Source organism: Gymnogyps californianus, chromosome 1, assembly GCF_018139145.2.
Source record: "Gymnogyps californianus isolate 813 chromosome 1, ASM1813914v2, whole genome shotgun sequence".
NCBI classification, from domain to species: domain Eukaryota; kingdom Metazoa; phylum Chordata; class Aves; order Accipitriformes; family Cathartidae; genus Gymnogyps; species Gymnogyps californianus.
The window spans coordinates 1,894,157-1,921,558 of NC_059471.1; the positions used below are offsets into that span (position 1 = coordinate 1,894,157).

At 59.2% G+C, this 27,402-nt stretch overlaps 2 protein-coding genes across 2 annotated transcripts in view; both read right to left on the reverse strand.

Moving 5' to 3' along the window:
* The window catches only part of ARHGEF17 (Rho guanine nucleotide exchange factor 17), a 39,022-nt gene extending 26,850 nt beyond the window's left edge, over positions 1-12,172 (reverse strand). Inside the window, exon 1 of the mRNA XM_050890942.1 lies at positions 9,158-12,172. Within this exon, the coding sequence (XP_050746899.1) occupies positions 9,158-12,172 (3,015 nt within the window). The remainder of the gene's footprint in view (positions 1-9,157) is intronic.
* Positions 12,173-15,807: 3,635 nt separating this feature from the next.
* On the reverse strand, positions 15,808-19,534 carry P2RY6 (pyrimidinergic receptor P2Y6). Its single transcript, XM_050890953.1, is given in 4 exon segments — positions 15,808-16,855; positions 19,176-19,246; positions 19,248-19,353; positions 19,518-19,534. Coding segments are annotated over 4 exon segments (1,242 nt in total).
* Positions 19,535-27,402: the final 7,868 nt, after the last annotated feature.

A 27,402-nucleotide genomic window follows, 5' to 3' on the forward strand; every position in this document is an offset into this window, starting at 1 on the left:
GGTTCGTTGGTGTCTTGGATGTCACCGGTGGGGTGGAAGGTGGTGGTGGTGGCCATCCCCTGGTTCCCAAAAAGGGACATGCCCAGGGGCTCCGGGATATTGCAGGACCTGGGGGTCACACAAGCCCAACACGTTCCTGCCATCAACCCTTCTAGGCCTCAAATTAAAGGGATTCAACTTAAAATAATCTATACAAGGCACAGGGGTACACGCAGCTTGGGGACAACCCCCACCTGCAACCAGGAACGGTGGTCATGGAGCAACTGGGTAGGAACTGGGCAGACTGGGACCAGCCCCCCAGCCCCCGGAAGCTGAGCAGCTCCAACGGGAGTTTGCACGAAGAGCGAGTTACTGGAATATTTTTACCCAGATGCTGATTTTCGTTCTCCCTCCCATTGGCCGGGCCGCAGTTCCCAAAGACCCAAAAGCAAACACGCTATTTTTAGAGAAGAGTTCATTTACTGGAGCCATTCCCTTTGAAATTCCTCACCCATCCTCTCCATGGAAACCGAGGGAGCCCGGAGAAACAGCCCCACCGGGACCAACCATCAGAGCTTTAAAAAGAGCCACGTTGAGGGAGAGAGGGTGGAAGTGGCTGATTTTTCTTCTCCGGACACATCCTGGCCTGGAAACACCACGGTGGAAATCGCAACGTTCGCTTTAGTGGGTTCTGTCTGTGCAAGCTGGCCTTGATGCCTTCAGGAGGAGATGTCCTGGAAGATGGACCATGCCCACTCTGAAAATCATGCCTGTTATGGGCATGGGGCCTTTTGTCTTGGATGGGTGGTGGGGATGGGTGGTGGAGATAGGTGGAGGGGGATGGGTGGAGGGGGATGGCTGGATGGGTGGATGGAGATGGCTGGATGGGTGGATGGAGATGGATGGAGATGGGAGGAGATGGATGGAGATGGGAGGAGATGGATGGATGGATGGATAGATGGATGGATGGATGGAGATGGATGAGTGGAGACAGATGGAGATGGGTGGCTGGAGATGGATGGGTGGGTGTAGATGGGTAGACAGAGATGTCTATATGGATGGAGATGGGGGGATGGAGATGGATAAATGAATGGAGCTAGATGGATGGAGATGGATGGATGCAGATGGGTGGCTAGAGATGGATGGATGGATGGATGGATGGATGGAAGGAAGGAAGGAAGGAAGAAAGGAAGGGAGGGAGGGAGGGAGTCTCTTCCCCTGCTTTCCAGGGGAAAGCCCTGGGAGAACGGGAAGAAACTCTGTACAGACCAAACCCCAGTGCTGCCCCGCTGCATCTTCCCTTCGTGTGACGGCACCGCCTTCTCCATCCTGAATTTAGGAGAAGTCCCTGCTGCAGCTCCGGAGCTGCAGGAACTGCCCCATGGGGACCTGCCTGCGCTGCACGAGTGATGGAGCTCAGCAACAGAGTCACAGCAAGGGGAGACCTCAGCACGTCACCTGTCTGGTCCCTCCCCTCACACAGGGATCAGCATCCGCGGGAAACCTCCCACTTCGGACACATCCCTGGGAAAGGCTCCAAATCCCATAACCCTTGCAATGATGGACTAACGCCGCAGCAATGAGACCCGGGAAGCTTTGAGCCCCCATCCCAGCTGAGTTTGGCAGGACGGTACCGACAACGCACGTGCACATCTCAGAGATGCCGACCTGCTGCTTCGCCTGCAAGAGCAGATCGGAGATTGAGGCCACCTCCTCCAAGCAGAAGCTTCGGAGGCGTGCGATTTTGCACGGAAAAGCCCAGGCACGAAGCCCTGCGCATGCATGCAGGCAGGGTACAGGCAGGCTGCCCAGAAATGCAGAGCGGCCCGTGCAATGCACACACAGTGATGGTGCAGCCCTGCACCGTCCTCGTGCATCGCTGGGTGTGTGCACCAGGAGCACCGATGTCTCTGTGCACCCCTGCACACAGAGCACCCCGGATCTATCCCTGCACCCCTGCACGTGCACCCCAGCACCTAGGATCTCCCCGTGCAGGATTGCAGGTGCACAGTGGCAGTACTGATCTCCCTGTGCACCCCTGCACATGCAAACAGCACCGGGGATCTCCCTGTGCATCCTTGAGTGCGTGCAGACCAGCACCATGAATCTCCCTATGCCCCCTTGCACATGCAAACTGGTACAACTGATCTCTTTATGCATCCTTGCGCCTTATGCACCCTTGCACCAGCACCAGGGACCTCCTCGTGCACCCCTGCAACAAGGACCTCCCCACGCACACCTGCACGTACACCCCAGCACCAGGGATCTCCCTGTGCACCCCTGTGCGTGCAGACCAGCACCATGAATCTCCTTACGCACCCTTGCACATGCAAACTGGTACAACCGATCTCTTTATGCATCCTTGCACCCTTATGCACCCTTGCACCAGCACCAGGGACCTCCTCGTGCACACCTGCACGTACGCCCCAGCACCAGGGATCTCCCTGTACACGCCTGTGCGTGCAGACCCGCGCCACGAATCTCCTTACGCACCCTTGCACGTGCACACCAGCACCAGAATCTCCCCGTGCAACTCTGCATGTGCACGCCAGCATCAGAGATCTCCCTGTGGACCCCTGCACGTGCACCCCAGCACCAGGGATCTCCCCGTGCACCCCTGCACCAGGGACCTCTCCGTGCATCTCTGCACGTGCACCCCTGCATCAGTGTCCTCCCCATGCACCCCTGCATGGAACCCCGCAGCACCAGGGACCTCCTTGTGCACCCCTGCATGTGCACCTCTGCAACCAGGGACCTGCACGTGCAGCCCTGCACCGAGGACCTCTCCGTTCACCCTTGCACGTACACCCCTGCGCCAGGGACCACCCCTGCATGGACCCCGCAGCACCAGGGACCTCCTCGTGCACCCCTGCATGTGCACCTCTGCAACCAGGGACCTCCTGCACGTGCAGCCCTGCACCGAGGACCTCTCCGTTCACCCTTGCACGTACACCCCTGCGCCAGGGACCTCCCCATGCACCCCTGCATGGACCCCACAGCACCAGGGACCTTCTCGTGCACCCCTGCATGTGCACCTCTGCAACCAGGGACCTGCATGTGCAGCCCTGCACCGAGGACCCCTCCGTTCACCCTTGCACGTGCACCCCTGCATCAGTGTCCTCCCCGTGCACCCCTGCATGGACCCCGCAGCACCAGGGACCTCCTCGTGCACCCCTGCACGTGCACCTCTGCAACCAGGGACCTCCTGCACGTGCAGCCCGGCACCGAGGACCTCTCCGTTCACCCTTGCACGTGCACCCCTGCATCAGTGTCCTCCCCGTGCACCCCTGCATGGACCCCGCAGCACCAGGGACCTCCTCGTGCACCCCTGCACGTGCACCTCTGCAACCAGGGACCTCCTGCACGTGCAGCCCGGCACCGAGGACCTCTCCGTTCACCCTTGCACGTGCACCCCTGCATCAGTGTCCTCCCCGTGCACCCCTGCATGGACCCCGCAGCACCAGGGACCTCCTCGTGCACCCCTGCACGTGCACCTCTGCAACCAGGGACCTCCTGCACGTGCAGCCCTGCACCGAGGACCCCTCCGTTCACCCTTGCACGTGCACCCCTGCATCAGTGTCCTCCCCGTGCACCCCTGCATGGACCCCGCAGCACCAGGGACCTCCTCGTGCACCCCTGCACGTGCACCTCTGCAACCAGGGACCTCCTGCACGCGCAGCCCTGCACCGAGGACCTCTCCGTTCACCCTTGCACGTACACCCCTGCGCCAGGGACCTCTCCATACGCCCCTGCATGGACCCCACAGCACCAGGGACCTTCTCGTGCACCCCTGCATGTGCACCTCTGCAACCAGGGACCTGCATGTGCAGCCCTGCACCGAGGACCCCTCCGTTCACCCTTGCACGTGCACCCCTGCATCAGTGTCCTCCCCGTGCACCCCTGCATGGACCCTGCAGCACCAGGGACCTCCTCGTGCACCCCTGCACGTGCACCTCTGCAACCAGGGACCTCCTGCACGTGCAGCCCGGCACCGAGGACCTCTCCGTTCACCCTTGCACGTGCACCCCTGCATCAGTGTCCTCCCCGTGCACCCCTGCATGGACCCCGCAGCACCAGGGACCTCCTCGTGCACCCCTGCACGTGCACCTCTGCAACCAGGGACCTCCTGCACGCGCAGCCCTGCACCGAGGACCTCTCCGTTCACCCTTGCACGTACACCCCTGCACCAGGGACCTCTCCATACACCCCTGCATGTGCACCCCTGGACCAGGGACCTCCCCGTGCAACCCTCCTGCACGTGCAACCCAGCACCTGCGCGGGGCCACGGGTCTCTCCGCAGGCTGGAAGCGGAGCTCACGCCGAGCCCGTCCCAGCCTCCCACCCTCGCTGCAGCCCCGGCACCCTGCCAAGAGCCTGACCTTTGGGCCAGGCGGCCGCGGGCCAAGGCCAGCCCCCGGCACTGAGCTCAGCCCGACGCTAACCCTCTCGCTCCGGGGTCGGATCCTGCCCCACCGCCACCATCACAGGGCACCCCCTGCCCATGGGGTGCTACCCTGGGGTGTCTGGGTTCCAAGGATGTGTATCCCGGCTGGTCCATCCCCTCTGTTGGAGTTCGCCGCTTAATTAATTAGAGACTTTTAATGAAAGTGGGGGCAGGCACCGGGGATAAGGGACAAAGAGCAAGGGGGGGGTGGTTCTGGGTGACACCAGACATGTCCTCTGCGTCACCCAAGGGCGTTGAAAACCCTGGCAGCAGAGAAAGGAAGGGGCAAAAATGGGCAGGGATAAGGGCATTTGGGCTGGTTCACCCCCCTGGCCCTGTTGCTTGGCCCCGTGCCGGTGGTCCCAGCGTCGCTCCGTGCTGGGAGAGCTGACAGTCCGTGCTGATAGGTAGCATCATCATCTGTGGGTCCCCCTGATGCCAGCCAACTTCTCCTCGCTCCATCCCACCTCCAACTTCCCTCCGAAGGGTGGTGGGGGCTGCCTGCGTGCCTCAGTTTCCCCCCACCCCAGCGTTTTGCTGAGCACGGCAGAGCCAGGGGTGCAAAAACCCGGCAAACCATCGTCGCAGGCACTGGGAGAGGAAAGCCAAGATTTACCCGTCCCCCCCATCTTCCCCCCGCAACGGCTTTAATTATAGATTTCCAGTAACGCCGAAAAATGAGAAAACTTCCAGCCATGGCCCAAAACCTGGTTTCTATGGAGATTTACGGAAAGGGGACAGAGGGATAAATAGGTCCAAAGATGCCAAACTCTAGCCAAGGAATGTATGGCCGGTGCACGGATCCGGCCCTCGAGCTGTCCCCAAAGCGAGGATGAGCTTCCGGACGATGAGCCACGCCGGGGCGAGCTCGGAGGGAGGATATTCGGGAGGGATGGGGGGGGTTTAGGCAAGCGTCCCTGGGAACGTGACCCCGATGTTTCCCTCTGGGGATCCCCCTCCATCCCTGATGACTTTTTCGGGGTGCAGCCACCCCACTCGGGGAGCAGCAGGTGGGGAAGGCAGCAGCCGGGGCGCTGGGGGCCGCGTTCCCACGACTCCTCCGCTCCCGCGAGGTGCTATATTTAAATCAATATTTTCCTGTTTAATCCGACTGCTGCTAAGTCAACAAACAGAGCATGGCAGCAAACATACCTAATTTTCCATCCTGTGCCGGATTCGGCCATGGGGGAAACAAAGATCCAAGGGGTTGCCAGCCTGGCATCCCGCTTATACCTTCACCGAGCGGCAAATGGCCCCCAAATGCACCCCAAATGCACCCCAAATGCACCCTTGCTCGATGCCAGGCTGCTGCACACGCGTGTGCATGGGTGTGCACACGTGTGCTGCCAATGCCAGCAGCTTATGTGATGCCGGAGGCAGAAAAACTTCTCTATCTTGAGTTTTTGGGTTTTTTTTTTTTTCTTGCTTGCTTGAAAGCATCCTTTCTTCCCGCAGCACCCGCGCTGTGCGCCGGAGCAGGACGTGCTGCTAACGGCTCCCAGGGAATTAAAAGCCTCGTGCCCGGTATCAGACACAGGGTGAAGGAGCTCTTCTGCACCCAGGACAGCTTGGCCGGCTCCAGCCCCACGGAGGATCGCTGGAAAGCACCCAGGACAAACAGTCCTGCCGCCGAGGGAGAACAGCACGTTACCTCTCCTAGCTGGGACACGCCAGGCGGCCAAACCCGGCAAACAGCCGGCACAGCAGTGCTCACCTCCGCCAAAGCCACCACCAAACCATGGGGGCCAGGAAAATATCCTGGGGGAATGATGCTGCAGGGATGCCGGTCCCCAGGAGAATATCCTGGGGGGAAAATGCTGCAGGGATGCTGGATCCCAGGAGAATATCTTGGGGGAATGATGCTGCAGGGATGCCAGACCCTAGGAGAAAATCTTCGGGGAATGATGTCACAGGGATGCTGGTCCCCAGGAGAATATCTTGGGAGGATAATGCCGAAGGGATGCTGGACCCCAGGAGAATATCCTGGGGGAATGATGCTGCAGGGATGCCAGGCCCCAGGAGAATATCCTGGGGGAATGATGCTGCAGGGATACCCAACTCCAAGAGAATATTTTGGGGGAGCAAGACATATCTTGAGAGAGAATATTTTGGGGGAGCATCGCCACACACTTGCCAGACCCCATTATTAATCCCTTCCCAATTGTCTGCTGGAGACGGACACCAGGACGGACGGACCATCACCATGACACGGGATGGATGCTCCAACACCCCAAAATCCCCAAGCAGCGATGAGCATTTCCCCAAGCAGACGACCGACCTCGCGACGCCGGCCCTCTCCATTGAGTTAGGGAGGGGGGGGAAAAAAAATGAAAATAAACCCCAAAGCTTATTTCTTCACCATTGGTCAGGGAGCACGTAAATCTCTGCTCCCAGCCAGCCGTCCCGGTGCCAAGTTATATCCGGTCCTCGATGCTCTCGCCTATAATTAAAGCAACTCCCTTGCAGGGCTCAGTCCCCCTCCGCACCCCCCCAGCCAAGGCTGGTGCCATCTGAAATAAAACATCCCAGCTCCACTATATAATAAATCAAAAAGAGAAATAAAAATCCTGGTTTCAGTTATGTTATGGCTCCAGCACAAAGAAATTCAAAGGCAGGAGAGAGATTTGAAGATACAGCTGCGGCGTTGCCCTTAAAAGGGAAAATTCGCACCCTCTTCGCTGAGGCCAGCGGGTTCAAGTAAGGTGAGGAGCACCATCCCCGGGGGTCCAGCCCCATGGGGGTGACCCATGTCCCCGAGGTGATGCTAGGCCAAACTGGGCTCCCAGTTGCCAAAGCCCAGTGCTGGAGTTGGTAAAAATCCACCCGAAATGATCCCAAAGTGTCCAGGGTTGGGGGGTGTATCAGGGTGCGGGGTCGGTAGAGCATCCCTGATACCAGGGCCATCACGGGGTGGGCACCGTCCCTGGGGCACTGCAGGGAGCTGCCTGAATAAGAAATGTCTCTTTATAAATTATTAATATAAACCATATATTATATAAACTCAACATATTAATAATTTAGTAAGAGATATTTCTTTATAAAGAAATGCTGCCGGGTGCACTGCCTCACCTTGGGGACCTGCCGATGTCCCCAAAGTGCTGCCAGCCGCCGTCCCGGGAGATTCCTCGTTACCTCGCTTAATTATGCCGCTTGATGCTTCAATAGCACTTTTCACCTCGAGATCGGAGAGGACAAGCACCTCGCTCTAAACTGGTACGTTGGGCAAAAATGCTGCAAAATTCACCCGAAATTATTTCCAAGGATGTTTTACCCAGGAGCCAAGAGCTTCCCGTTCCCGGCCACTAACGGCTGTTGTCCGGCAATGGGGACAACAGCTGGAGAAGGAGCTGGATGGGGGGCAGAACCCCCCAGGAGAATATTCTGGGGGAATAATGCTGCAGGGGTGCTGGACCCCAAGAGAATATCTTGGGGGAATGATGCGGCAGGGATACCTGACCCCAAGAGAACATCTTGCGGGGAGGATGCTGCAGGGATGCTGGATCCCACAAGAATATCTTGGAGTAATGATGCTGAGGGGATGCTGGACCCCAAGATAATATCTTCACGGAATAACGCCGTGGGGATGCTGGACCCCAGGAGAATTATCTTGGGGGAATGATGCCGCAGGGATCTGGATTTTGGGAGCGTGCAAAGAAAAACACCCCTGGTCCGCGCAGCTCTGCCCCGGCCAGCAAGGGTTACACTGCTGGGCTCAGCCCTGGGGACTTCACGCTTGGCTGCCGGCGGCTGTTGGAAGGGAACGGTCCAGCTCGTCCTCTTAAATCGGCATTGAAGCAGGGCGAGAAAGCCTTGCCAGCCCCATTCCCGCGAGCTCTCGGCTCATCCCCCGCGGGAAAGGGTATTTCTGGGCTTCGCCCGGAGCTATTAAAAGCCCCGTGGGTGCCGGCGCTGCTGTGCCGCAGGAGGAGGTGGCGCTTCCAAGTGCTTCCCGGCACAAACACCCGGAGTGATGGGAACCCAAGTTCATCTTCAAACAAGAGCTGAGGGGCCGGCAATGCCGAAAACCCACCCCAGGAAAAAGACCCCAAAGCACACGGCCGCGCTTCGGGGCGAGCGAACCGCCTTTGCATCCCCCAAGCAGCATTAATTCGTCCGCCGACAGGATAAAACTTTACCCATCAATAAAATATTCAGTGCATGCACAAGAATATTTTTCCCCCTTTTTCCCACGCCACCGGCACAGCAAAGCCCACGGTCCCGGGAGGAGGGATGGGTATTTTTTCCGGGGGGGAAACGCCAATTTGCTGAATAAGGGGTATGACATGGGGAATCCCAAGCAGAAGGACCATTTAAGCCCTCCCCGCCAAAGAAAAGGCAATTTTTGGTTCAGCATCTCAGGGCGAGCCAAGAGCACACCCGTTTACCAGGACCTTATATAGCATCGCTGGGAGATGCTATACATAAATACAGCATATAATATATATACTTATAAAACCACCTTCCACCAAAATCCCATGCTATTTAACCTCAAAACTGCTTCTTCCCACACAAAAATTGCCTTTTTATTGGGGGGATCGCTCCTACAAACAAGAGCTCATCCCCTTGGGACCGCCAGAAAGGGCTGGGAAGGCTCTTGGCCATCCGGCAGCGCATCCGCGGATGGGAATTTGTCCCTGACGAGGGACACGCAAGGGACCCCCAAAGCCACCAACACTTTGGAGGGGTCCTGTACCCCGTGAAACGAAGGTGTTTTTAGGATGGATGGGCACTTACCACCTGCGGCTTGGTCCTGGGGCCGTGTTCGTCGGGTGGCCGTGGGCACCGGGGCAGCCGGGGCGGTGGGGCAGCAGGCGGAGAGCGTGGTCCATCCCCGGGACCGGGGGACGCATCACCTGAGTTGAGGGCCAGCATGTACCGCTTGGTGACATCCTCCAGCGAAGGAGGTTGGAGGGTCGGGAAGGATTTGCCAGGTGAGCGGCCAGCAGCCGGCACGGGGAGGTGGCTGTGGTGGCCGGAGGGGACAAGCGGCTCAGGGACGGTGATGGGGACAAAGGTGGCGGGCTCGCTGGTGTGACGGACGTGCTTGGTGGCCGGGCGGCTCTTGGCGAGGACGGCAGGCACCGGCGGCGGTTGGTTTTCCTGGTGAGCCGCGCGGTTGGAGCGCTTCTTGGAGCTGCGCCGGGCAATGCGAGGGGACAACACATCAGCCAACTTGGGGTCAAAGCCATAGCCGCGGCCGGTGCCTGGCGCTGCTGGTTGTGCCGAGAGGATGGGCTCGCTGCTGGACGGTGGGATGCTGGGCTCCAGCTCGCTGATGGCCTCACCGGGACCTTCGAAGGCGCCGGCCGGCAGCTCACCGCGGCGGCTGGGGTCACTCAACGACTTCTTCTTGATGGTCTTGCCGTTGCCCTTCTCGTCGATGAGCTTAGCCATAGCGCCAGGCTGGCTGACGATGGTTCGGATGAGGCTGCTGTAGTCCCGTGGCCCATCGCTGCCGAGCGACAGGTCGCTGCCTGCGCTGCCTGCGCTGCCTGCAATGGCGGCGGGTTGGGGGATGCCCGCCTTGGTGCTCAGCGAGCCCAGGAGGTTGCTGTCGACGGAGAAATTCTTCACCTCCTCCGCCACCGAGCATCTCCGGTGGGGCATGGGGTCGCTCAGGGAGCGGTAGGGCTCGGTGCCACCCTCGCTGCCACCTTCCATCCCATTGGCACCTGCCGAGGGGAACTTACGGCGGCGGCGCAAGCTGCCAGGGGTGCTCGGTGTCTCGGATTTGCCAGCTGGAAGGTCTTCAACCACCGCTGCCGGGTGAGCAGGCAGTGGCATTTCAGTGTCACCGGCTGCCGGCCCGGCGTTGGGCAGCGTCCAGGCGTCCACGACTTCATGCAGGTCTTGGAAGGGCATCCCTGCGGGCTCCGGCTCTGTGACGATGCCCTCATCCGTCACGCTTGACTCGTGACCTGACAGCTCCTCCACGGATTTCCTGCGAGCGAGGTTCTCCTCCGACTCCGCTTCCTTCAAACACCGCGTGCTCTCCACCCGTCCCCGAAGGGTCACGTCCGTCGTCCCTGTCGGTGCCACCACCTCGGCGCCCTCCACACCTCCGCTGTCCTTCTGCTCAGCTGTGAAGCCATAGTCCTGCTGGGAACCCATCCTGCTGATCTTCTCAAAGACCTGCCTCGCCTCCTGGATGTACTGGTCCTGGATGACCATGGGGAGAGCATCCTCATCCCCCCGCTGTCCCCCATCCGAAGCCACCCGCTCTTGGCTGTCGGCGGTGGCCAGGAGGAGCTCGGAGGAGCTCTGCTTCATGGTGCTCTGTAGGAAAAGCCGCCGCGTCCCCGATTTTTCGGAGCAAGTGAAGGACTTGGCGCGACGCAAAGTGGCCGTCAGGTCCTTGAGCGTTGGCCGCTCGCCCGGCGCCCAGCGGTTGGGGGGCTGAGCGGTGCCGCGGCTGCCCGGGGAGGTGTTGGCAATGCCGGAGCAGCCATCGGAGCCCGCATCAAGGCCGATCCTCACCCCTTTCTTCTTCACCTTCAGCTCCGAGAGGTCTGATTTGAGGAAGCTGAGGAGCGTCAGGGTCTCGGTGGCAATGTCGGGGTTGGACAAGGACTTGCGGTGCTTGGCCCGCTCCCCTTCCAGCCCTGACTGGTGCAGGCTCTCGCTCCCAAAGTCCGGTTTTGCCTTGGCCGTGCCCTGCGGCAGCTTGGGACGGATGCGGACCGCTGGCTGTCCCCACGCCAGGCCATCGCTCGCCCCGAAACTGGGTGATCGATAGACGCCGTAACCCGCCTGGAGAGTCCGCCCTTGGTTGGGCCAACAGAGCCCAAACTGCTCCTCTTCCTTCAGTGTCTCCGTGCTGGAATAACGACTGCTGCTCCGCGACCCGCCGGGGCTGCTAAAGGGCAGGATGTTCACCTTGGAGATGCGGGCCACCACAGGCAACGGATGACGGGGGACCACTCTCCCGCAGCCTTCGGCCTCGGCTTCGCCGCCATCCGCCGGGCTCTCCCAACCACCGCTCTCCTTCTTCTTCTTCCGGGCGGCGCGGTGACGGTGGGCACCGGTTTGCCCTTCGCCTTCGCTGCCCGACGAAGCGCGGGGAGAACGGGATGCCGTCGCTTCATCCTCCCCGTTGGAGCGGGGTGATGGGGAGGAGGAGGGTGGTTGCGGTCGAGTCGAGTTATGCCAGGAATGCGGGCCGGGCTCCGGCGGAGCTCCGCGGGGAGAACGGAGAGCCGGGTGCGGGACGCGGCTGCGGGGTGGAGGCGGCGGGGGAGCTCCCCGACCGCTCCCGGTCCCACTCCCGGTCTTACTCCCGGTCCCAGCCCCGCTCCCGTTCCCCATCCCGCTCCCATTCCCGTTCCCATTCCCGGTTCCCCCCGTAGGTTGCCGGCAGCTTTCCCCGAAGAGTTTCCGCATCGCCGGGACGCTGGGCCAACGCGGCGGCTCCGCGTTTAACCCCGGGCCCGGCGGCGACGACGACGACGGCGGCGGTGGCGGCGGCGGTGGAGCCGGGGACGGTGGTTGAGCCCCGGCATGAACCGGGCCCGTTGGCTCCGGCTCGGTAAAACGAAGCGAAAGCTGCCGTACCGAAGGGGCCAGGCTGCCAAAAGCCCGGCCCGGTTGTTGCTCCGCGATCGACGCTGAAACTTTCCTACCCGGGAAGAAGAAGGAGGAGGAGGAGGAGGAGGAGGAGGAGGAGGAGGAGGAGGAGGAGGAAGGCGGGGAGGAGGCGGGCAGGAGCCACCGACCCGCCGCTGCCCCCCGACCGCTGCCCCCCTCCGCCATTGTCTGCCCCCCCCCCCCCCGCCGCCGCCGCCGCCGCCTCCGCCCGCCCCCCGGCCCGCCGCCGCCGCCGCCGCCGCGCCCCGGCCCCGGCCCCGGCCCCGCCGCAGGCACCGCCCGGCCCCGCTCCTCCTCCGGGCTGCCAGCGGGCTTCATCCCTCCCGCTTTGTTTTCTCTCTCCCCCCTTTTTTTTTTTTTTTTTTTTTTTGGCTTTTCCTCCTCCCTCACCCCCTGCTTTTTTATTTGTTGCATTCAAATAAACTTTCCTCCCCGGAGGCGTGGTTTCCTCCCGCAGAGGGGATGGTTGGAGATTTTGCCCTTTTTTTTTTTTTTTAATTTAATTTTTCATTTTTTAGGCCGCCCTCCTGCTCCCAGGCCAAGCAGGAACACCTCGCATCCCCCCTGCATCCTTCACCCCCTCCTCCCCACCCTTCACCCCGCACCCCTTGCATCCTTCACCCCCCTTCCCCCGCATCCTTCATCCCCTTCCCTCCATCTCTTCCCAGCTTTTTTTTTTTTTTTTTTAAGGGGAAAACAGGATAAGTAAGCAAAAATTTAGGTGCCAGCGAGTGATCCTTCCCTTTGCTGTGGATTTCTCCGGCCCCTGCTTTGCAACTCGTCGCGGGGATGGCAGAACACCTTGTTCCCAACTTGCAAAGAGCTCCGGCGATGCACTGCCCTGCAAACAGACTTTCTCGTGGTTTTTTAGCATCGCTTGTCAGCGCTTTGCTATTTGCAGCCCATAACCCCTTTTCCCCCAAGACAGCAGATTTCTCGCTGGGGAAGAAAGTGGGTGGGACGGCTGATGGGTGAGCTGGGGCCTTGGCAGCCTGGATGGGGCTGGAGAGGTGTCCTGGCTGCGTCAAGGACGTTGCTGGCTCTGTCCCAGGGGCACAAAACCCTGGTGGTGATTACAAAATAAAAAAATTCCAGCACCCCCCCATAAATGCATTTTTCAGGACCTAAAAAGCACCTCCGGCGATGCCGTGAGATGCACCACCCCAGCAGGTATTCCTTCCCCGGCTCTCCCTTCCCTCCCTCCACCCTCCTGCCCTGGTTCCCCCAGGGCTGGGTGTCTCCTGGCCGTAAGGACAATGTCCCCTTGCTGTCCCTGTGGTCACCTGGCATTCAGGATGGGATTTTGGGAAGAGCCACGCATTTCAGCCCCTCTCGGAGCTGTAGGAGCTAGTCCTCAGGCTGCAGCATCTCGCAAGCGAAGGAGATGTTTTGAAGCACCCACCCCATCTCTAAGGCACCCTGTTGTGCCCATCACCTTGGCCTGGTGGTACCAAGGAAACTCCTGACAGGACCCCAAGGCTGGGCAGACTCAAAGGGAGCTCCGTGTGCCTCCTACCTTTACAAACATCCAAAATTGACGATTCCACCATCCGGGACCTCATCGGGGTGTCCTGGGGCCGCTGGATGTCACCGCCCAAGCCCACGCTGTCCCTGCAGCCATCACCTGCCTTTCTGGGAGCTGCTTATTTTTTTCCCCTCAGAGCTTTATTGTGGTTAAATTTTGGCCAGCCACCTCGTCCCAGGGGTACTATCCAGTCACGGGGCGGTGTGACGGAGCAGGGCTCCTCCATCCCTCCCTGGAGCTGGGTGGGCACCCACAGACCCAGCTGGATTTCTCCAAATCTAAATATTTTGCGCCCTCTCCTGGGTCCAGACGGCGTGGCCCGGTGTCTCCCTCCCCGTCACCTTCCTTTTGTCTGGGAAGAGATGGGGACACCAGGCTGGGATTGTCCCACCCACCACCAGTCTCGCAGCCCCCCAGCATTTAGCAGGACACCAAAAATACATCAGAGGAGATTTTGGTGTGGATGAGCTCCGGCCGAGGGAAAGCCCGGGGCTGGCTTTGCCTCCTCCATCACATTCTGTGCCCCAACCCAAAGCTGTTGTCACCATGCATGGTCCTCCCCCCAGGACACGGCCACCGCTCCTGCAAAACCAGGCGGTTTGAGCTAACGCCGTCGCAGGATCCCTCTCCGTTCCAGCCCACCGCGATGCTGAGATTTTTAAGCAGCCTCCAAGAGCCGAGGACCATCCTGGGCACCCTCCTCATCCTCGCGACGGCAAGGAGCCACACTGGGATCACCAGCCCTGGATGCTGGTGAGGTCCTTGGGTGGCCGGGTACCTGAGGAAGATGCCGTGTGCTTGCGGGGAGCAAGTCGGGATGAAGTCGCGCGCTTGGCTGCGTGCAGGCAGCCAAGCCGGAGGGATGCTCATCCCAGGAGATTTGAAGCAAATTGCTTAAATCAACTTAAATGTGATTATTATGCACAGACAACCTGCGAGACACGCAGCAAAACAGTTATCCCTATATATATATATGTATGTACATTACATATACATACATACACTGTATAGATACATATAGTGTATTCAGGGCGGAGAATATCTGCACTGCGTAGCCTGTGCTGGGCTACAAACCTTCCCCTGCTTAGATGTGTTCTCTGTATGTATATATAGTGGGTGTATATATGTGTACATATCCATCTGAAAAAGGGGGGGAGGTTTATTCTGTACATCCTATATGTTAAAGAAGACTCACAGAGCGATTAGTGGTACGTCGACCCCGCGCCGTGTAAGCGAATCCCTCCTTGCCGGGAGGGAGCAGCATCCTGACGGAGGCTGCGCGGAGCAAAGCTGAAACCCCAACCCAGCATGGGGGCAGAGGAGAGGCCAAGCCAGCGGTGGGACACGCAGTGACATGGCCGAGGACACCGAGTAGCTCGGTGGCATGGGTTTCCCAACTCCGGGCATTGTGTCCGGGTGTGCCGGCTCTGATTTTGGTGGATCCTGGTTAGGAGGTGACAGCAGGGCGCCAAGGATGCCAGGATGGGCCAGATTTGGGGTGCTGGGCTAAACAGGGAGCTGGACCCAGATGATGCTGAAGGTCCCCAGGCAGGTGACAACACTGCTGGCTTGTGTCTAACCCAGCCCATGGTCACTGCTTGGGTGGGAAATCCAGCATGGGTGTCCCAGTTGCCCTTATGTCCCCCTTTCCGGCTCCCAGTCTGGCCAGGGATGCTCTCCCACCATTTTGCAGCACCAGTGGTACCAGTGGGCCCACGTCTCTTGCTGGTCTGGCCCCATTCTCGGGACCGGGGGATAGGAATGTTCCAGTATTACCCCCAAAAATGTCTGTGACACTGGTCTTGAGCTGGAGAAACACACGGCCCCATGTTCCCCAGACAGGTACGAGCCGAGCCAAACCCTCCCCAGCCTTCGCATGGCCCCATCAGGAAGCTTTAAACGAGAAGGGGGACAAATCGCCTCCCAGCAGCTCGCCCTGAGCCAGCGACCATGTCCTCCACGGTCCCACTGTGTTCTCCATGGTCCCACCAGTGGTTTTTGTTGCATCGGTGGCTTGGCCACCAAAGAAACACCGTGCTAAGCTGCTCAAACTGAGCAACCAAGCCAGAGAGAGGACACTGGATCTGTGCTGTGATGGGGTTAATACTGCACAGCTGCAGGCTGGAGATGGGATGAAAGTGCTGAAAGCTTGGGAGATGCCATCCTCCTGTCCTCCAACACGTCCCCAGCTGAAGCCATCTCTGCTCCATGGAGCTTAAAGCCGAAATTGCTCCGTGCCCGGTCCCAGTGACACTGGGGTGGCCCTTGTCCTCATCTAGGAGCCATAGGTAATGCAATGGTCATGCCGCCACTTGGAGCTCATCTTGTCGAGGAGGTAACGGGTGCTCTCACGAAACTTGCGTTGGGTAAAGTAGAAGAGGATGGGGTCGAGGACGCTGTTCATGCTGGCGAAGGGACGCGTGCACTTGTAGGCGATGGCAAACGCCTGTAGAGTTGGGCAGGGCAGGCTGGGCGAGGAACGGACGATCAGGTAGATGGTCTTGGTGAGGTGGAAGGGGAAGAAACTGATGGAGAAGACGATGACCACGATGATGATCATACGCACGGCTTTGTCCTTCCTCTTGTGCACCGCCAAGCCGATCAGCTCATCCTTCTGGCACAGGATCCGGGCCATGCTGCAGTAGCAGGCGAGGATCGCCACGAAGGGCAGCAGGAAGCCGGTGACAGTGAGGGTGATGCCGTAGGGGAAGTAGGCAGCGGAGCCATCCGGTGGGCTCAGGTCGTAGCAGACGGTACGGTTTCTCTGGGTGCCAGTGGAAGCGAAGACGAAGGTGGGCAGGCACTGGGCGATGACGATAAACCACACCGCGGCGCACACAAGCCACGTCAGCTTCTTCCCCTTCTTCTTGTGCCATGAGGCCAAGGGGTGGCAGATGCCCAGGTACCGCTGGATGCTGATGCAGGTGAGGAAGAGGATGCTGCCGTGTAGGTTGGTGTAGAACTGGAAGCGGACGAATTTGCAGGTGAAGTCCCCAAAAGGCCAATAATCCTTCTGGGTGTAGTTGTAGATGAGGAGCGGGAGGGAGCAGACGTAGAGCAGGTCAGCCGTGGCCAGGTTCAGCATGTAGATCATGGTGCGGCTGAGTGCCTTACGGGCCACCCAGATCTGCCCGATGACCACAGCGTTCAAGGGCAACCCCACCATGAACACCACCGAGTAGACCAGGGGCAGCAGGACCTGCTTGAACTCCTCATGGAAGGTGCACGAGTTCCTCCCGGTGCCCACGAGGGCCGTCAAGTTGGCCATAGCAGTGGTCCCCCCCGTCGACGTCCTCTCTGCTGGTGTGGCCCCTCAGCAGAGCCTGCGAATGACAAAGGGGACGGTTGGTGACTCAGCCATGTAATGTCACATCCACCCTAGCAGGTTGAACCTGGACCGGTGTGTGCGACCCCATAGTCCCATCCTTCTGGGTCAGGGCAACTCCCGGTATCCATACAGGCTGGGGGATGAAGGGATGGAGAGCAGCCCTGAGGAGAAGGACTTGGGGGTACTGGTGGATGACAAGCTGGATGTGACCCGGCAATGTGCGCTCGCAGCCCGGAAAGCCAACCGCACCTTGGGCTGCATCACCAGCAGCGTGGCCAGCAGGTTGAGGAAGGGGATTCTCCCCCTCTGCTCCGCTCTGGTGAGACCCCACCTGCAGCACTGCGTTCAGCTCTGGGGTCCTCAGCACAGGAAAGACACGGACCTGTTGGAGCGGGGCCAGAGGAGGCCATGAAAATGGTCAGAGGGCTGGAGCACCTCTGCTGTGAGGACAGGCTGGGAGAGTTGGGGTTGTTCAGCCTGGAGAAGAGAAGGCTCTGGGGAGACCTTGTAGCAGCCTCTCAATACTTAAAGGGGGCTTGTAAGAAAGCTGGGGACAGAGTTTTTAGTAGGGCCTGCTGTGATGGACAAGGGGGAATGGTTTTAAACTAAAAGAGGGGAGATTCAGACGAGATAGAAGGGAGAAATGTTTTATGATGAAGGTGGTGAGGCACTGGCACAGGTTGCCCAGAGAGGTGGGAGATGCCCCATCCCTGGAACCATTCCAGGCCAGGTTGGACGGGGCTCCGAGCAACCTGATCTAGTTGAAGATGTCCCTGCTCATGGCAGGGGGGTTGGACTAGGTGACCTTTAAAGGTCCCTTCCAACCCAAACCATTCTATGATTCTATGATTCAAAACCACGATGATGGATTTAGGGGTCCATCAGGAAGGTGAAGGTGGAGAGAGTGGGACCACGCAGGGTGGTGGCACACGGGACAGTGTGGTGGCCATGACCACCACCATCTCAGCTCCACTTTCCCCCGACACTTACACCCTGTAGAAAGGTTTACACGAGGCCAAACCGCCCTCATCCCAGTGCAGGAGAGGAAATTGCGGCACGGCGTGCTGTTAGCTGCCAGCACGGCTTCTTGCTCCTCTGCAGGGGGTGCCAAAACCCTACGGCCAGTCACCGGAGCAGGCGGCGTCCCCTGAGTTTCGGGAGATGCCACCTGCACGGAGCCCAGCACGACCCACAGATGTTTCGTGGTTACTTTCACCCGGGAATCGAGACTGGTGACGCTCTGGTACCCGGAGGTTTTCAGTTTTGTGGGCTGAAGGAGCCCATCCACGTGGCCTCTGAGCTGGGGAAAAGGCCATCTGCTTTTCTTCAAGGCTGAGACTAGCACGAAAGACGTGGTCCTACAGCACGAAGAGACCCCCGGCCCCAGCCGTGCCACTTGGACGAATCCCTTGCCATGCCACCCACGGGTGCTACACGCTCCCAGGTTGCAGCAGCTCAGAGGCGCGGGCAGAGCCACTTCTCCTTCCTCCTCTCCCTTCCGCCGTTGCCAGCAGACCTGTCTGCAACCCTGGCCGGCGGCGTGGGGCCAGCACCCACTTCCCCCTGCAGCAGCCCCAATTTCTGGCAGGGACGAGCTTTCCTGGAAATGGGGTGGCCAGTGTCCCCATGCCGGTTGGGAAGGGAAACTGAGGCAGGCAGGGGGGTGGTTGAGCTCTGGCCAGGTACATGGGGCAGAGGGGACCAGGAGGGGACACACAAGTCCAGGGGCCACCCTGTTAGCTCGTACCACTGTGGTGGCCCCATTTCGGGTCTTTGGGGATTTAGCAGCCCCAGAGCACAGCCTGGCCGTGGGGTCAGGCTTGGGCAGAGTGTTGGGGGCACACACAAGTCTCCCCCATTTTTGAGGGTGCTCTGGGCTTGTAGATCAGTTCCCCCTGCTCTCCCTGCTGCCGCATATCCCTTCTACTCCCCTGGCACCCCACTGAGTCCCCCTGGCACCCCACTGAGTCCCCCTGCACCCCTGCACCCTGTTGAGCCTCCCCTGCACCCTGCTGAGACCCTTTGGCACCCCACTGTACCCCATTGTCACCCCAGCTCCAGGTGGCCCCAGCACCCACCTCTGCCACTTCCAAGCCAACAAGTGCCCCAAGGTTGTGAACTGCCCTATCCCCTGGGACCCCCAAACCTCCCCCGGGACCCAAGGCTGGGGCAGCACCCACCCAGTCCCTACCCTGGGCACCCACAGGAGCCCCTGCCATCCCACATGTGCTCACAGGAACACTGCAGTGACATTGGGGACAAGGTGGCTAGCAAGAGGCAAGAGGGGTCGTGGGGGATCTGTGAGCATGTCTTACCTGCTGGGGTGCCACGGGGTGCCAGGGGGGGCTGGGACCCGCCGCTCTGCCCAGCACCCAGGCACATCTGCAGCCCCGGGGTGCTGCGCTTACCCCGTTGAGCAACACTTCCCCTTTCCACCCAACAGCAGCACCCCGGGGTGATGGGGAACAGAAACCTGGGTGGCTGGGTGGGCACCGCGTGGCACGGCACGGCAGGGTGGGCACCGCGCTGCATGGCATGGCACCGTGGGCACCGCGTGGCACGGCACGGCATGGCAGGGTGAGCACTGCACCGTGCTGAACGGCACAGCACTGCCTGATGATGCATGGCACTGCATGGCAGGGCGGACACTGCACTGCATGGCATGGCTCTGCATGGCACTGCATGGCAGGGCAGACACTGCACTGCATGGCATGGCACTACACGGCACTGCATGGCAGGGCAGACACTGCATGGTATGGCATGGCACTACACGGCACTGCATGGCAGGGCGGACACTGCACTGCATGGCATGGCTCTGCACGGCACTGCATGGCAGGGCAGACACTGCACTGCATGGCATGGCTCTGCATGGCACTGCATGGCAGGGCGGACACTGCACTGCATGGCATGGCTCTGCATGGCTCTGCATGGCACTGCACGGCACTGCATGGCAGGGCGGGCACTGCGTGGTATGGCATGGCTCGGCATGGCACTGCATGGCACTGCATGGCAGGGCGGGCACTGCATGTCACGGCACCATGGGCACCGCGTGGCACTGCAGGGCAGGGTGGCCACTGCACCGCATGGCACTGCACGGCACTGCATGGCCGCACGGGTATGGCATGGCATAGCATGGCACAGCACAGCCTGCGCCAGCACCTCCATCACGGCTCCACACTATATGCATACATCCCACACACATACACAGGCCTCCTATAGACACATATGCAACCTCCCTACACACACACACAGACATGTATGTGCACACCCCCCTTGACATGCCCTACACGTGTGCACAGACATGCACCCCCCTTGCACCCACAGCGCACCCCCAAAAGAGCCGTACCCGGACACCAAGGGACATCCAGAGCTGGCAAATGCCACCGGGCAGGGGACGCACCCCAGACCTGCCTCAGGGATGCCAGGATGCAGCCGGCTGAGGCCACCAGCTGTGTCACCAAACCCATGAATTTTTGGGTCTTTTCCCCCATTTTCTGGTCTTTTCCCCCATTTTTGGGTCTTTTCCCCCATTTTTGTGTCTTTTCCCCCATTTTTGGCTCCTTCCAAGGCTGGGCTTCTGGGGCAGATGCTGGGGACAGGGAGTTCACCTGGTATGGTGGCACCAAGAGGAGGAAGATGCTCCAGTTGCCTTGTCCCCTCTTGCCGCAGCCACACAAGGGAAACTGAGGCACGGGCACCGGGTTTGAAGTGAACCAGTGTGGCTCACGCCCCATTTTCACAGATTTTCTCCCCAAAACACCCTTTGGAGGGGTGTTTGGGGGGGGTTGCTAAGGGACATGCCCAAGGCTACACAGGCCATCGGTGGTGGAGGGCATCCGCAGCCAGACCTGGGCCAAAACTACAATGAGCAGCTGAAAAACAAAGCATCCCCTCCAAAAAATGGCAAACGAGCAAAAAAAACTTCTTTGTAAGAGGGAAACGGGGCACTGAACCCCAGTGCTGCCAGGCTAGGAGGGATAGGAAAGCCGGAGGAGAGGAGGAAAAATCCCTCCCGATCCCAGGAAAAACCCAGCTGCGGGATGCGCCGAGCACAACCTTTCTAATTAGACACTGGAGAATCCCCGCCTCAACTGTACCCACTGCCTGCAACCGCCCGTGACCCCGCAATCGCAGCCTGCCGGCGCCCATAAATTGCCGCTATTTCCAATTAATGAAGCCACATCAAGACACTCGGCCTCACCCCGCTGCCGTGCCCGTGGCACGTCCCCGCGTCATGACCTGGCCTAGGCGGATTATCCAAGAAGTCCCTTTTTTCACCCCAAAAAACCATCGCAGGAATCCCTGCCAGCCCTCGGGTGATGGCACCCTCCGCGCTCAGCATCCCCTAAAAGCAGACGTCCATGGGATTATGGAGACCCCGTCCCGGTGCCCTGACACCACGGTGATGGGCCCCAGGCGAAACCCGTCGCGAATTGAGGCTTGCAGGGGGGGGAAAGGGATGCCCTGACGCCACGGTGACGGGCACCAGGCGAAATCCATTGTGAAATGAGACTTGCAGGGGGGGAAAAAGGGGTGCCCATGGTGTTGGGGTGCTCTGTAGGATGGGGTCACCCTTATCCCAGGGGTTTAAGGAAGGAGGAACGAGGTTAAGAAAGAGAAGTGCTTTTAAGTCACCTCATGCAAGCCCTTCTCCTGTGTAATTAGCTTTAATTAACACCCTGATATTAATATGAAGAGGGTTTCCGCAAGCTGCAGAAAAAAAAGGAAAATATTTTGGCTGCTGCTGCCCTCAAATAGGATATGGGGGCTGGCTTCCTCCCTTGGAAACCTTCCTCCTCGGTTTGTCCCGCCCTGGGAGGAGACCATGGTGGGGACATCTTGGTGGCTCGATGGCAGGACTGGGATGGTGGAGACAGAAGCGAAAGCTCCAGCTCAGCAGATTTCAAAGAGGATGAAGGGGGGATGCTCCCGCCCCGCACGTCCCTTGGCCGAAGCCACAAAGACCTCCTGGCTGGTCCCAAAACATCTTCAGGTGCCCATGGACAGGTCCCACCTGCCCCAGGGTGATCGGGGACCAAGACTTGGGTGTTTTAAGGGAAATTTCCATTTCTCGAAGCCCGAAGGTGTAATGATGTGGTCGAATTGGGCCAGAGCGGCATTTTCGGATGCTTAATGTGGACCTGTGGGGACAGGGTGCAGGGACGGTCCCCCCGGTGATGCTGGGTGGCTCTGCCACCGATGTACTCTGTCCTCGGGTGACTCCCTTCACCTCCCCATGCTTTGGTGCCCCATCTCTAAAATAAATCAGCGTCTCAGGGATGCTCTGAGCAAGCCGGGCAGTGTTTTCCTGCTGGAAAGGGGAAATGCTGGGGACAGGGAAGGTGCAATGAGTTGGCATGGTCTCAGCTGGCAGCGCTGAGGCTCTGGCTGGGCTTGTATAAACCCATACATATATACACAGAAATGTATGGGCACATATACAGCCACGTGTTCACCCACATGTACACACATATGCATAAACGTATATACAAGCATATACACCTCCCCATATAAATATACCTCTATACATAAATATACCTCTGTACATACATACCTCTCTCTATATCTGTATCTCTATACATAAATATATATCTATACATATATATACAAACTTATATATGACTCTACACACACATGTACACACACATACATTTCTCTATACATATGAGTCTCCACACACTCATATATATAAACTTCTATACCTATATACACAAATATATGTCTCCGAGCACATGGACTCACACACATGTATATACATAACTCTATCCATATATATACAAATATATTTATGCTTCTATACACATGTCTATGCACATATGCTCATATATACAAATATATTTCGACCTCTGTATGTATATATGTACAAATATATAGAGATATATATAAAGGTGGAGGCCAGGCTCCTGGCACCCACAGCGGAGACACCAGGGAAGACCAGGTCCCTCGAGCAGATTTGAGGACACTCCGCGTGCGACACCACCTCTGGCACGGGGCTGATCCCTATGGATGCCCTGGGAGATACAGGTGCATCCCAGGAGCACCCCAGGCCGTGGGAGCAGAGGGACCGGGGCGAACCCACCCCGCTGAGCTTTGCACCAGCCCTGCTGTGGGGATCAGGCTGTGATTTTAAGCCCTGCTCCGCGGTAAAAGCTGCTAAACCTCCCTAAAAGCAAAGTCCGGCAGCTACCAGCAGCTTTTGGGACCACCCCAAAACCCAACCGAAGCACCGATGCTCTCCGGATCTGACCCAAGGCTCTCCGGATCTGACCCAAGGCTCTCCGGATCTCACCCCATCTTCTCCAGTTCTGCCTCATCCTGCCCAGTTCGATCGGATCTGCTCGGGTCCAATCCTGCCTGATTCAGTCTCACCCACTTGGGTCCAATCCTGCCCAGTCTGGCCCCATCCTGCCCACTGCGGTCTGACCCGCTCAGGTCTGATCCTGCACGGTTTGATCGGACCTACTCGGGTCCCATCCTGCCCAGTTCGGTCTGACCCTGTCAGGTCCCAATCCTGCCTGGTTCAGTCTTACCCCCTGGGGTCTGATCCTGCCCGGTTCGGTCTGACCCTGCCGGGTCCAATCCTGCCCGGTTTGCTCTGACCCTCGGGTCTCATCCTGACCCGGTTTTGTCTGACAAGGTCGGGCCCGATCCTGCTCGGTCTGGCCCCATCCGATCTGACCCTTTTGGGTCTGATCCTGCCTGATTCAGTCTGACCCACTCAGGTCCCATCCTGCCCGGTGCCGTCCGACCCTTTCGGGTCCCATCCTGCCCGGTTCGGTCTGACCCTTTCGGGTCCCATCCTGCCCGGTTCGGTCTGACCCTTTCGGGTCTCATCCTGCCCGGTTCAGCCCCATTCTGCCTGATTCACTCCGACCCTCTCGGCTCCCATCCTACCCCGGTTCGGTTGGTCCCTTCCCTCCCGTACGCGGCACTTACCGACAGCGGGATGCACCGGGGGCGGCAGCGGTGCTCAGCGCCCGGGGCCGCCCCGCTGCCGCCCGCCGCCGGTCCCGCTCCGCCCCGGGGCCGCCCCGCTCCGCCCCGCTCCGGCCCCGGTACCTGCGGGGGGGCTGGAGGGGGGGGAGAAGGATGCGGGGGGGGGGGGGGCCCGGAGGGGACTAAGGAAGGGTCACAGCTGGATTGGGGCGAGGGGGAACAGCTGGGCTGGGGGGCCGAGAGCTCCATGTTCATGCAAACATCTGGCTTGGCATCATGGGCGAACATCTGTATTGAATAGGGTGTTGGGGGGGCTTCCAACAACCCCAAAAAGCAGGATTTACAGGGTGGGATGCTCATGCAGTGGCCAACAGCTGGATTGTCCTGGCCTGGAGGCTGGGAGCTGTCGGAGCTCTCGGTGAGCGGCTGGGTATTTGGGGACAGGGTCTCCCCGTGGCACTGGGTCTCAACCGAAGGGGTCGGTGGCTTCGGTACTCATTAACCAGGCGGTTAAGCCTCCGCGCTTCCTGAGCAGGGCTATTAAAGAGCAATAAGGAAAAGAACCCCGGGGGGACGTGTTGGGTATGAAAGGGCTGATGCATAAACAGCCCAGGGATGCCAGGATTACGCGGGATGACAGGCTTGGCCCTTCCTTTCCCTGGAAGCCCAGTTTGCCCTCCAAAATTATTCCCCTCCTTCCTTTTTAAGGGCTTGTGATGGGTCTTGGTAGAAGCGGAGGGCAAGGAGGTGCCAACCAGCATCGCGGGGATGACGGAGCACCATGCCGGGGGGGCTCCCCAGCGTCACCTCGTTGAGCGATGCACCCCCGGAGCTGGCACCCAAACATGCGGCGAGGAGTTTTGGGCAGGGGCTCGGCTGCACGGTGCGGGATGGGGAGGTAGAATGAGGTGCCGCAGCCCGTCTGGATCCTGCCGGCGCCTGCGCTACGGCGGACAACGCGGGCTTTCATCGATCCTGGCGCGAGCCCGCGGCCAAGCCGGGTAGCGGGGCCACGGGGGAGATGGGCCCTGGCAGGAGTAACCGTGAGTATTTGCAACCACAGCCAGGCTGGAGCCATCACCCTCATCCCGGGGCTGCCCGGGCTTGTGGGGTTGGGTTGGTGATGGCTCGGTGCCCTTGTGAAATTCCTCGCTCCCTTAGCCGCCACGGGGAGACGGAAACTGGGGGGAAAAGTGTCTTTCCCCAGAGTAGAGCAGAAAACACGCCTTGTGCAAACAAGCCCAGCAGCCTGCGATGGGGAGCCCAGGGCTTTCCGCAAGCTTCCGGGGAACGCAGCTGAGAACGGACACAACTCACTCCTCCGATGAGCCACTAGCGAGAGCACTTATCCCACCTCCCAGTGCTGCCTCCGGCTTCGGGGCAAGCTCCGAGCTGGTGAAAAAGAGCTGGTGTCCTCCTTCCTCCTGGCATGGCGGGTGTCCTTGCAGGTCCCCAAGGTGAACGCCTCGTAGCCAGCTGTCCTGCTGAGGGGACACTGTAAACAGTGGAGGGAGTGTTAAAAAAAGAAAATAAAATAGCGGCTCCTGGCTGCCTGCCAGCCCAAACTGCCTCCACTGAGCCCGGCAGCCCGACCCGTAGCCTCAAGCCCAGCCCTCCAGCACCTGGAATAAATGGGCAACCCCCCCAAAAAATGACATTTTGGGGGTTGAGCGGGGATGGGAAAGGCAAATTCGGAGGCAACGGTGAGGCTAAAAAAGAGATTTCAAGCAAGGCATCGTTTTTAAGCCTTTTTTTATCCATGCCAAAGGGAGACGAAGCTCGTTGGGAAAAATAGTCGGGGAAAGTGAATGACCCGGGTTCCTCTTGGAGTCTCACCGATCGAATTAATCCTTGGCAAAAAGGCCTGGCACGGTGGCTGGATTTGCCCTCATGAGACTCTTTGGCTGCCTGGTTTCTGCTCCTCCGGCTGGATGTTGCCAGTAATCGCATTAGCGGCTGATTGCAGGCGACCTTTGCCGCTGCTGCCCAGGGTAATTGCACCTTCCCACCGGGCTCCAGGTTTCCAGCCGCCGGCGGGTTGCAGGATGGTGCGGATGGAGAGAGGAGCATCTGTGGTAGCCAGGAGCTGGGACCGTGCTCCTCCAACCGACGCAAAACTCTTGTGGGAGGCGAAAAGCAGCATTTTTCAAACGCTGGACCTTTGCGAAAGCCTCAGGGCTGGGATGTCCCCACCACCAGACGCTGGATGTCCCCATGGGGAGGGTCCTACAGGGCTTTCAGGTTCTCCCCCAACACAGACGTACCAGGGATGCAGGCTGGGTCCCTTCTGCCTCGGGCTCCGCCGTGGCTCACCAGACCGGAGATGTCTTGCATGAAAAATTTCATTACATCTAAAAGCTATTTATAACGGAAATGGAGTTAATTTCTTGTGTCCTTCTGACAACACCAGCCTGCCAGGGTGGTGGACCTGGTTGAGCTTGCTCATGAGGAGGTGACATGCGATGGCAACTTTCTCTTTTTTAACCAGCTCAGAGGAGGTGGTCACCACGGGCTCGCCCGCAGACACCTGCTACCCCAGCACTTGCCTTGAGTCCCCCAATTTTTGGCAGAGAAGGGGTTTGGTGGAGAACGTCTCATCTCCTGAGGTCCGCTCTGATGGTGCCCTCCATCCTTTTGCTGCAATCAACGTTCCCTGCAGTCAACCCAGTGCAGCTACCTGGGGTGAAAGCCCCAACAGAAGACGACAAGTCTTCTCGCCGCTGGACCTCTGTGTTGGAGAAACTGGTCAACCTCCACTGCCGTAATGGGTCCCAGGCCTATGTTTCTGACCATCCAGCCCAAATTTCCTTCTGGAGGCGACGAGGTCCCAGCGGCAGCCTACAAGCCCAATGCACACGTTCTGCTGGGGCTCCGCGGGAGCACCGGGAAACGTGGCTTTGATGGGAATTCAGACAAAAAAGCCTTGGCCTTGCTCCAAGTGGGAGCTGGCCGGCTGTTCCTATGCCTCCGTGTTTCTGAAGAAGTATGTTTCAGCTCTTTTTCCTCTCCAACTTGCTTTCCTAAAGCCCTGCAGATATCAGCAGGGGAGGAAGGGGTTGCTGAGCCTCTCCTCCCCCAGCATGTAGATGATTCATGCCCTGATCTTCACAGGCTTCCTTTCCTCTTGCCAGCACACCCTGACATGCCTCGGGGACTCAAGGTCGCTTCCGCCCATGACTCTTCTTTGCTCGAGAATCCTCAAGAAGCAGTGCGGAGCATGAGGATCCAGGCATGGGTGGTGTCTTAGGCTCCAGTTTCATCCACGACTTCAGCAGAAGGAAAGTGGTGGGTGTTTGGGAGGTGGCCTTGGGCGCAGGAGACCTTGTCCGTCTGCTGGTGAAGCAGGTTGGGAAGGGAGATTTGGGGACTCACCTCTGTGGGTCTTTGCAGGCAGGAAATCCCAGGGCTTGGGGCATGCGAGAGTCTCGTGAGAGAGGTTTCCGAGGTGGGCCTTCACACTTTGTGGCCATCTTTGAGAGGTCTTCTCCACCCCCACTGCTAGGAGGCTCTGCAAAGAGGGAGGTCATCGGCTCTCACTGCCTCATCCTCACGAATAATTGTACTTTCTCCCTTCGAGGACAGAGCTGGGGTCTTGGATTGGGACAT